The sequence below is a fragment of the Acanthopagrus latus genome, chromosome 23 (assembly GCF_904848185.1).
Source record: "Acanthopagrus latus isolate v.2019 chromosome 23, fAcaLat1.1, whole genome shotgun sequence".
Taxonomy (NCBI): Eukaryota; Metazoa; Chordata; class Actinopteri; order Spariformes; family Sparidae; genus Acanthopagrus; species Acanthopagrus latus.
Window position 1 is genome coordinate 13,854,989 of NC_051061.1, and position 10,269 is coordinate 13,865,257.

At 44.9% G+C, this 10,269-nt stretch overlaps 3 protein-coding genes across 3 annotated transcripts; 2 read left to right on the forward strand and 1 right to left on the reverse strand.

Moving 5' to 3' along the window:
• The first annotated feature begins 464 nt into the window (after window positions 1-464).
• Window positions 465-3,868, forward strand: LOC119014248 (tripartite motif-containing protein 16-like). Its single transcript, XM_037089253.1, has 6 exons — window positions 465-1,041; window positions 1,424-1,519; window positions 1,607-1,840; window positions 2,121-2,292; window positions 2,752-2,826; window positions 2,922-3,868. The coding sequence occupies exons 1-6, from the start codon at window positions 628-630 to the stop codon at window positions 3,455-3,457; spliced, it is 1,527 nt and encodes a 508-aa protein (XP_036945148.1). The 5' UTR covers window positions 465-627; the 3' UTR covers window positions 3,458-3,868.
• amn (amnion associated transmembrane protein) lies at window positions 3,822-6,514 on the reverse strand. The gene has a single exon (XM_037089255.1). The coding sequence runs from the start codon at window positions 5,321-5,323 to the stop codon at window positions 3,857-3,859; it is 1,467 nt and encodes a 488-aa protein (XP_036945150.1). The 5' UTR covers window positions 5,324-6,514; the 3' UTR covers window positions 3,822-3,856.
• Window positions 6,515-7,049: 535 nt separating this feature from the next.
• otop2 (otopetrin 2) lies at window positions 7,050-9,956 on the forward strand. Its single transcript, XM_037089252.1, has 7 exons — window positions 7,050-7,288; window positions 7,718-8,103; window positions 8,176-8,312; window positions 8,417-8,475; window positions 8,546-8,670; window positions 8,763-9,571; window positions 9,668-9,956. The coding sequence occupies exons 1-7, from the start codon at window positions 7,236-7,238 to the stop codon at window positions 9,836-9,838; spliced, it is 1,740 nt and encodes a 579-aa protein (XP_036945147.1). The 5' UTR covers window positions 7,050-7,235; the 3' UTR covers window positions 9,839-9,956.
• Window positions 9,957-10,269: the final 313 nt, after the last annotated feature.

Here is a 10,269-nt window from a genome sequence, read left to right on the forward strand (position 1 = left end):
GCCATCTTCATCCATTGTGATAATCCTCGCGTTCTTCCATCATTCTTTCCTCTGTGCTGCTTGACATGAAGTCAGGAAGCATACTACAGATAAATGCCGTTGTCTGGACGCTCCATGCCTCTTACATAACGTTGTTATCAGGAGGAAACACTGCCAGACTCCCACATTGGTCCTTTAGCAGTAGCAAAGTATCCTCATGCTTTTCTAATGATACTTTGCTATGTTTTTATTGATTGATTTGCCATTTTGGTGACCGAACTCAGCTGATGTTTTCTTTTCACTGTTATGAAAAAATTTGACTTTGGCAGAGAATGTAACATTCCTGCCCGGTCATTCACTTGGACAAAATGAAAGTGAGGATGTCCATTGTCCTGCCTGCCTCTCGTCATTTCCTCCCCTCTTCTGTGTAATTGGCTGTATCTCAAGCTTGGTGTTTGGATATGTGCAAGAAGTACAACAGAGGAGGGGTGAAAATGAGAATTCTTCAGCGGGGCTGAGCACAAAATACCTTAGGCGTGGTTAATTCTTTCCTTATGCATTCAGAGGGTCTTGGGAGAAGGCAGGAAAAGCAGCCGTTTGAAGTAAGTGAGTCAGGGATAAAATCAGGGAGAAAGAACTCTCTCAAACATGGCAACTCTCAGCACTAACAATGAAGAGAGTTTAAAGGAAAGTCAACCCAACTCAGACGTAAAGGAGGAGCAGGGGGATCCTTCCACAGAGACGCCCAACTCGCTGCTCCCACAAGATGTTTTATGTGACTCGTGCATGGACAGCCCCGGCAAGGCCCTGAAATCCTGCCTGACCTGCCTGGTTTCCTACTGCCAGGCGCACCTCAGACCCCACTTGGAGAACGCCAAATTTCAGAACCACCGCCTGGTCGATCCCCTCCACGACATCGACTGTCGGACCTGCGAGGTCCATCAGCTTCCTGTTGAGCGCTTCTGCCTGATGGACGGCTGCTGTGTGTGTGCGGACTGCGAGAAACAGGAGCACGAAGGGCACACGGCTGCATCTGTGGGGGAGGCTCGGGCACAGATCGAGGTCTTGACAACACAACATAATACAGTTTTTTCAACACAGAGCATTTAATGTTGAGAAATCTTTTTTTTCTGTTTTGGATTCAGGTTTAACATCTTTCAAATTTGCTATGAAAGGGACAACTCAACCAAAAAAATCAAGTTTAGATTGGATGCGGGAACTAAGGGTGCTGAGGGGACTGCAGCTATAACATATGCTGAATTCACTAGAAGGCCTTAATATTTGGGAATATACCAGAAACAGTGCTTCACAAAGTTTATGAAGTTTCACCTAACTAATAATGGAATAATATGTGTTCTTGATTTTTTGGGGGTGAGCTGTTGCTTTCATTGTTTCACACTGTTTCTATTATTATCATCTTAAAAGAGAACATGGTTGTTTGTAGGCTGAGCTGCAGAAGAAACAGGAAGAGGTCAATCAGAGTGCAGCAGCAGCTGAGAAAGCTATTGGAAAGCTACAGAGCAACAATGACTTAATTAAGGTGTGTTACATTTTATACATCAGTTTAATGAACAATGGTTGGAACCATTTCGCTGATTTCATTTCTCTTTCTTCCCCGGCCCGTCAGTCTTCAGTGCAGGCGGCTTGTGTAATTGTGGAGCAGCAGCTCACCAGGCTGCAGACGGCTGTGGAGGAGGCCAGGAAGGGGGCGGTGGAGGTGCTGCAAGGGGAGCAGAGACGGGCCCTCAGACAGGTGGAGGGCATCCAGGCACATCTGGAGCAGAGGCAAACCGAGCTGATGAAGCATATGGCTATAATGAACAAACTGTCCAGGAACAAGTCTGATGTCGACTTCCTGCAGGTAAAAAAAAATTTAAATAAATAAATAAATAAATAAATAAATAAATATATATATATATATAACCAGACAGGTGACCCAGAAGGTGTTAACCCAGACATCTCAAAAGATCTGGGATTAGCGCAGAATGTCCTCCGAGGCAAACAGTTTATTTTGGTAGGCAGTGTGTTGACAGTGCACACAGAGCAGGCACCAGGTCATCTGGCCAATTTCTTTGAAAAAAGATCTGGATCAGAGAAAAAGGGGCTGCGTGTTATTTTACAGCTCGCACGTTATTTTCCAGGAGTACTGCGAGTGGAAGAAAGGAGTGTCAGATGTGTGTGTGCCTGCTGTGTACCTGACCCGCATGGACCACCTTAACTCATATGTCCAAGTAGTGACTGACACCACAGACGAGCTGTGTGACCAGATCCTCTCATCGTACAGGGAAAAACTGAGCTTGATCTTGAAAAATGGTGGGTGTATATCATTTCAGATGCTTTACTTTAAATGTTTTGGTTCTGAAATATAAATATCTGAAATATTTGTTGACAGATTGCAATTACTTTTTCTTTTGCTCCATCAGCAGCTCAGTTGGTTGCAGTATATGTCATGTTTCACTTTATTTTATTTTATTTTTTTTATTATGGACATTATTATTTTATTTATACCTGTATTTTTATCCCTTGTTTCCATTTATGCTATATTTCTATTTCTCCAGTGCACGGAGCATCTGGAACAAAAACAATTCATATGTGATTTATTTATTTATGTATTCTGATTCTGATTAGCATCGTCGTCTTTTAGCCTCGTTATTCAATCTTTATTTACTCAGCTCCATTATTTTCAAACGTCTCTTTTATATTCAGCACATTGTAGAAAACTGTATGTGCCACTAAAATACAAAATAATCTCTCTGCAAAATGATAAACCAGGTACTAAATCCCCGAAGCCAGAAGCTCAACCTTCACCTCTGCCTGATCCTGAGACGCTAGAGGACTTTCTGAAATGTAAATATGCTTTTTTCAGTGTGTTATGTTCAGTGTCTGTATTGGTTTATTCAGCATACAGATTGTTCACAAATCACATTCCCCTTGTACTACAGACAAAAGGAGTTTGACCTTTGACCCTGACACCACCCATAACTTCCTCCGCGTGAGGGAGGACAACAGAAAGCTGACCAACACCAGCCCCTGGCAGCACAGCTACCCAGCCCACCCTGCTCGCTTCGAGTACTGGCGCCAGGCGATGACTTCGGACAGCCTGTACCAGGGGAGGCATTACATCGAGGCAGAGCTGAACGGGAAGGGGGCGCATGTCGGGGTCACGTACAAGAGCATCGATCGCAAGGGAGAGCAGAGCACCAGCTGCATCACCGGGAGCGACTTCTCCTGGTGCGTGGGGAGGAACAGCCGAGGCTTCTTCTGCTGGCATGCCGGTGTGGAGACGCCTCTGGAAGACGGCGATGCCCAAAGAGTCGGCCTGTATGTCGACTTCCACCGAGGCTGTGTGTGTTTCTATGATGTGACTGGTGACATGAGGCTGCTCCACAAGTACTCGGCTGATTTTATGGAGCCTTTATATGTCACAGCCTGGCTGTCAAAGAAGGACAATACGGTTTGTCTGGTCGATGCAGTATGACTGTTTTACTTACAAATTATCATCTTTGGAAGAAAATAGTTCCTAATGTATGTGTGTTGAAGATACATGTGGAAGGTTGTTTTTAAATTTACTGCCATCTAGTGGCGACTGTGCATCATCAATGTGAGGAACCTGTGCAGTAGAACGTGTGTGAGGAATTTACTGCCACTTTATTGCAACTTCACTGCTTTCGTAATGTGATATGAATGAGGGAAAAGTACACAAACATCTGCTGTCATTTCATTTATTTATCATACAGGTCCACTTATGTAAGTTTATAGACAGTGCTGGATTATCATAAAGCCATAAGAGAGTTTATTATTTTATGAAGTGGGCTGTAAAATCATCAGTGTAATGCAAAAGTACCTCTGAAATCATTAAAACTTCGACTTTATCGCTTCAGGCACTGAATTCTGTCTCATTGTCGTCATAAACTGGATTCACGAAGTACACACCAGTCTGAGTCAAAGAGATTGAGGAATTTGCTCCAGTCCCGTTCGAACCAAGAACATCAGGCAGCATGTTGGGCTGGTCGAACATTGGGTTATCAAAGCCGTGGTCGAGAGGCCCGCCGAGCTCTCCGACACCGCTGTTTCTCTTCAAGCTTCTCAGAGACGGCAGCGATGGCATTGATGGCATCGATGGCATCGATGGCATTGATGGCATTGATGGCATCGATGGCATTCGAACAACCCCCTTATGAACCAGGAAGACTGTGATTACAATGAGTGCGGTCATAATCAGAACTCCGAACACAACCCCAACCACCGTTGCAGCTTTGGCTCCAGACTGATCGCTGCTGCTCCCAGAAGAGGCCTGAAATTCATCCCCGGTGATCCCCAGGTTGGACCCATGCTTGCGGGCGTCCTTACAGATGTCCCTTGCCAGCCTCTCCGCCTGTTTTCCTTCCTCTCCGTCCAGGATAACCACCTGGATCACAGCCGAGCTACCAAAGGGGATAATCCCCATCAACCGCTGTGGCTTGAAGACTTTAGACATGCCCAGCTGAATGGATTTGTACTGCGGCTGGATGAGGAACAGGTGATGGATTCGTTGCCTGTAAGACTGCAGGTTGAAGGTGGCGGCGGTGTGGATGGTGACGATGGCTCCACACACATCGCAGCAGTGTCCTTCAGGGAGGAGAGGCTTCCGACAGTTGGGGGAGGCACATGTTACAGAGCCACAGATCCGCTGATGGTTCACAGAGTTCCCACAGTCACAGCCAGAAGGATCCTCACAGCCGGGGTGTCCGACTGTCACAGCAGACGATCCGTGAAACTGCAGTCGGCCTGAGCGCGAGCCGAGATACTCAGAGAACTCAGAGCTGCTCTCAAACTTCTTCCCCAGCACCGACACAGATTTCACAGGAATGCTCGACTCACTCGAGCTGGTGTCCACCCTGAAAGAGGAGCGGGCTTTGAACACCACGTCATCATACCCGCAAGGGACGCTCTCCTCGTGGACCGAGAACAGGACGTTTCCACGCTGCAGGTCATCCAGATTCGCAGCCGCCTGCCACAGAGCCGGATTAAACCATCCGACAGACTCTGAATCTTTGAACTGGGCCGTGACACCTGCACCGCAGTCCGGATCCCGTCCACTCACGACATAAAAACCGGCTCCTGAATTCAGGATGAACTCTCCGTCCACTGGCAGGATCATCTCCTGCACAGCATGCGTGGTCTCCACAAACACGGACACTTTTCTCAGCGCTGGGAACTTCACTATGTCGTTGCCACAAGGAACAGCCCCGTGGTCCCAGTTGGTCTGATTTTCATAGTTGGTGTCAGGAATCCACTGCTTGTACAAGGCGTTCGCCGCCCCGACAAGAGAGACGAGAAGAAGCACGTCCAGTGTTCTCAGCATCTTGAGTATGTTTAGCACACTGAGCGAACATTTGGTGAACTTTGCTTTTCAACCTTGTGACTAATCAGGTGCGCTCACTAAAACTGATGAGCTATGAACCATTTCAGTCGGCTCAAGCAGCTGACCTGTAAAAGATTGACAAGTTCTGTCATTTCGCTTTTTTCTCCCCCCTTACCCACGGGAGTAAAGCTCATGAACAAACATTATTTACTCACCCCCATTCTTGATGGAGAGTCAACACTTTTACGGAGCTTTGCAACAAAACAGCTTTGCAGCATTGTTCTGAGCTCCATGAATGTTTCGTGGAGTACAAAATTTCCCCTGACTTTCCACCAGCAAGAAAATGACTGAATTTTCAAGTTTTTAACTTATTCTTTAAAGTTCTGTGGCTGGCAGATGTGGGCAGGGACACAGTTTGCTTTTCAGAAAGGACAATCTCTGAGGAAACTTTGCAGAGGCTTTAACTAGGAACTGTGAAATACTGTTTAACAATGCATAGATTATGTTTTTAAAGGGGCAGTATGTAGGATTTTTTGTCAAAATTGTCAAAACTTTTGTGAAAAAGCATCAGTTCTGACCTCACAATGTTAGTGTTCTATATTGCATAGATAGCTACTGAAGTTAGCATGCTAACCAGCTAGCCCTTGCTCGTCCTGGTCTGAAGCTCCAGTGCAGGCGGCGCATTAAACTAATTCAAACTATTGTTTAAATGGCATACTCTGACATACAGATGTCTGTAAATCAATAAACCAAGCATTTCTTATATCACACCTTTCAAACAAATCAAAATGCAATTCAGAGAACTTTACAAGATATTTAAAAGGACAAGAAAACAAAAAGGGGGTTTAAAGGCTAATGCACACCAATGGTAATGAAATCATTGGTTTAAAGATTATGATAATAAAGGGCTATGATACGGCAAAATAAATCAGAACAAGTGTGAACATTAAAATCATAAAATTATAAGACACTACATGAACATCAGACTGAACATAATTTTTTATTTGCATATAAAAGTATCAATATTTCCAGCTCCTCTCAGATGCTCCGGGCAGCTGCTCCACTGACTTGAGCGAAGAAAGAAAATATAATAACTCCACCCATTACTTATTAACATCATCATGAAATCCAGTTACAGATATAAAACTGAATTAAACATGAAATTTTACAGCTCTAAAATGTCTATTAGGATCAGAGAAAAATGTAGCTGGAATATACTTTTTAAATTGTTTGCTTTTTATTGTTTTATTATTAAATATATTAATATTAATATTATTATTATTTATTTTATTTATCTCAGTCTCTCGTGAATTAGCGGGAAAACTGCTTGTCTGCATGTGTAGATCAGTTAGCCTATTGGATTTTATGATTGTGTCAAGTCATCATGGAGCAACGTTTGACTCAGCAAAGGCTCTCCAAATAAAAGCAGCAGTCCTTATTCAGTGAACTGGCAGATGGCTTTAAGTATATATATGTATATATCCATAACACATAACACACATGATACACACACATACACACGCATGCCCTCATTGAACCTGATCCATGGTCTCCTCGCCACATGCTGGTGGAGAAAGGCCTCAGTATGATGTTTACACAGAACAACAATAAAACGCATGGTCACATGGGAACTGACGTGGAGCCGTCCCTGACATGTTGGAGGTACGCAAGTGATCAGCTGAAACTAATTAACACCCGTTTGTCTTTAATTACTTCACCTTGTGCAGGGAGCCAGCTTTCCCTTCAGTCTGACCCGCACAGAGGAGAAGAGCTGCTCTGTTCTCTGATTTTTTAAAAAACAAAAACCCTCTTTTGTTTATAGAATTTCATCTTTATCATGATTTAGATAGACCCAGGTGTGTCAGGGGCCATTTTCCCGTCGTTCTGTCTCCTTCTGCTCGGTGGAGACATCATGAAAACTGTGGCGCAAAAGATATTTTGGCCCCGCAACAAACGTTTGTCCAGGTAAGACTGTGTTGATGCACTTTCTCTGGTGAGAATTTGAGAGTCACTTTTTAAGCCATCTGTGCAGCTATATTAATGAAGACTATGCAGGAGCGGTTCTAAGATCAGTGGAGATCTGGGGTTTGTCCTGAAATCTTAGTCAGGGGGCGCAGTTGGATTGATAAATATTGCAGTAACACTGACCTCTACGTGAGTCATTTATCCCTTAAAGGTCACTTACAGTTAACTGTCAGAAAAAAGTTCTTGACTATTTAAACACATACTCTTAAGCCTATGCCTTGATTCAAAGTTTTTCTTGAAGCAGTCAGAGGTTTATATTCAATTATTTGTATTAATTACATTTAGCAGCAGGCTAATTTAAGACAAAAATAAAATGTTACATCTGAGATACATGTGAGACAAGCACGGTCCTTTTTTTTTTTTAAATAGGAAAACACCAAATGATGCCATGGAGGCTCATCCATCCAACATTGAGACAGCAGCACAGATGGACAACATCCAACACCTGCCCACTCCTCCCTGTGTGGCCAGAGACAGCTCTCACCATTTGGAGGCAGTCATGGAGCGGGCCCACCACGGGGGAGGATGGCTGCTGTCTGGCATCATCTGCATCAACATCCTGATCCTGGGCTGCGCCCTGGTCAGTGGCAGCGCCTTCAACAGCGTGGCCATCACTGCTGTGCACAGGCAGATCTTCCTCATCATCCTCCTCCTCCTCACGATGACGTGGATGCTGTTTTACTCAGCCGTCACCGCTCGAAAGGATCAGGCGATCTTGTTCAAAGATAGCCACGCAGGGCCCGTGTGGCTCCGAGGTGAGAACCTTGACTTTCTGGGTTCTGGATGAGTCACTTTTGAGGTTTAATCACCTCGTGTTTATATTTCAGCTGGACTTCTGCTGTTCGGGATTCTCAGTCTCATCATGGACATCTTCAAGATTGCCACCTACGTGGGCTACCTCCACTGTGACTCTGCTGTTAAAGTCGCCTTCCCTGTCGTGCAGGCTGTATTTTTGCTCGTCCAGGTCACATTATAAGCCCATCACATTTTTTTGTCCTGCATGATGCAGTCTTATCTGCACTCTATATAAGAGTTTGGAAAATGTAACCAAACCTTTCCTGTTTTTAGACGTACTTCCTGTGGATTCATGCGAAGGACTGTGTGCAGCTACAAACAAATTTTACAAGGTAAAATGTTCTCTTCACTCAGAAGATGCATCTTGAATCTTGCAGGACACTCATGTTTTCACTCCTCCAGGTGTGGGCTCACTCTGATGCTGTCAACCAACCTGGTGGTGTGGATGGCAGCTGTGACCGAGGAATCCATTCATCAAACGGAGATTCCTGAGCTGAACCTCAATATCTCACACAAGATGTACAGAGGTAACATGGCAAAGTTTGCACTTCTGATCAGATCAATTCACGTATTTGTACTTTTTTTTTTTTTCTTGTCAAATTTGCCCTCTCCATTTCAGCCCAGTTTGGCAATAAGAAGTGCAAATGCAGCCACTCGGCATGTGACACCTTCAAGGAGGCCTTCTACTACCTGTACCCCTTCAACATCGAATACAGCCTCTTTGCCTCGGCCATGGCCTACGTCATGTGGAAAAACGTCGGTCGTCTCGTGGAGGATCACAGCCACCACAGCGTGAAGTTCCGGCCAAAGGACGTGTGTTTGGGGCCTCTAACGGGAATCCTCCTGGTGGTGGCGGGACTCGTCACCTTCATACTGTACGAGGTGTACATTCTTAAAGAGGACGAGGGGTACAGAAACGACGGCCTGCTGATTCATTTCATCATGAACATAGTGATAGTGAGCATGATGTCCCTCTCCACTGTGATCGGCTGCATCGTCTACAGGCTGGACCACAGGGAGCACGTGTCGGAGAAGAACCCCACCCGCAGCCTGGACGTGGGGCTGCTGGTCGGCGCCTCCATGGGACAGTTCATCATCAGCTACTTCACCATTGTGGCCGTGGTGGCAACGGGAGCCAGAGGGCACCTGAACGCCCTCAACCTGTCCTGGGCCGTGTTGACGGTGCTCCAGCTCGGCCTGCAGAACTACTTCATCATCGAGGGCCTCCACCGGGAGCCCTACCACGTGATGCGGGAGGCAGCTCTGCACAGTAACGCCCATGTTTTGCCAGAGCACACTGAGATGAGCGTTGTTATGGACAGCAATAAGTCCACCTACTTCCTGACTCCAAGTCTCGATGACAAGCTGAGTTGGAAGAGAAGAGTGCTGAAGGAAGTCTGTGCCTTTCTGCTGCTTGCTAACGTAATTGTAAGTTGCCTTCATTTCAATTGCAACGAAACGGTTTACAAATATGTTTTTCCTGTTGGAATGTAACCTGCTTATTCACTCCTCCTGTATCCACAGCTGTGGATCATGCCTGCCTTTGGTGCTCGTCCCCAGTTCGATCATCCCCTCGAGATACATTTTTACAAGTTCTCGATGTGGGCCGCCATCGTCAATATCGGACTTCCTTTTGGAATCTTCTACCGCATGCACTCTGTCGCCAGTCTCTTTGAGGTGTACGTCATCTCTTAGATGCACTTATTGTTAACATGAGGAGTAAAAAATTTTATGCTTATTTTTATTATGAAATGTTTAATGTTTTACATTTTTAACTTAAAATAAATGTGATTTGTTTTCATGGCTGTTCTAACATTTAAATTCCTGTGTTAACATGTTGAGGTTTTATAACACATTTGGTCTCTTTTTAGTTAATTAAAAGTCAGAGGTTGGAGATCTGAAACCAAGGCTGCGTTCCAGTCCTTGTCGGAGGTCTGATCTTTCTGACATCAAAGTTAAGAAAAAAAAATGTCTTTGGCATTTATGCGCCTGAGTGAAACCTCGACAGTGCAGCCTCCTTACATGTATAAATGAAATGGCAGAGGGAAATGATACGAGTTAACAGATGCCAAGATGCATTTTATCTCAACTTTTCAGACTTTGAAATGGATCTAAATATTCAATGA

What these genes read in the sequence shown, in the direction of transcription:
- LOC119014248 (XM_037089253.1), top strand. Translation starts at nt 628, where the DNA reads ATGGCAACTCTCAGCACTAACAATGAAGAGAGTTTAAAGGAAAGTCAA. An exon ending in GCAACAATGACTTAATTAAG is followed by an intron (nt 1,520 to 1,606) that starts GTGTGTTACATT and finishes CCGGCCCGTCAG; the next exon opens with TCTTCAGTGCAGGCGGCTTG. An exon ending in CTGATGTCGACTTCCTGCAG is followed by an intron (nt 1,841 to 2,120) that starts GTAAAAAAAAAT and finishes GTTATTTTCCAG; the next exon opens with GAGTACTGCGAGTGGAAGAA.
- amn (XM_037089255.1), bottom strand. Translation starts at nt 5,323, where the DNA reads ATGCTGAGAACACTGGACGTGCTTCTTCTCGTCTCTCTTGTCGGGGCG.
- otop2 (XM_037089252.1), top strand. Translation starts at nt 7,236, where the DNA reads ATGAAAACTGTGGCGCAAAAGATATTTTGGCCCCGCAACAAACGTTTG. An exon ending in CGCAACAAACGTTTGTCCAG is followed by an intron (nt 7,289 to 7,717) that starts GTAAGACTGTGT and finishes TTTTTTAAATAG; the next exon opens with GAAAACACCAAATGATGCCA. An exon ending in CTCACACAAGATGTACAGAG is followed by an intron (nt 8,671 to 8,762) that starts GTAACATGGCAA and finishes TCTCCATTTCAG; the next exon opens with CCCAGTTTGGCAATAAGAAG.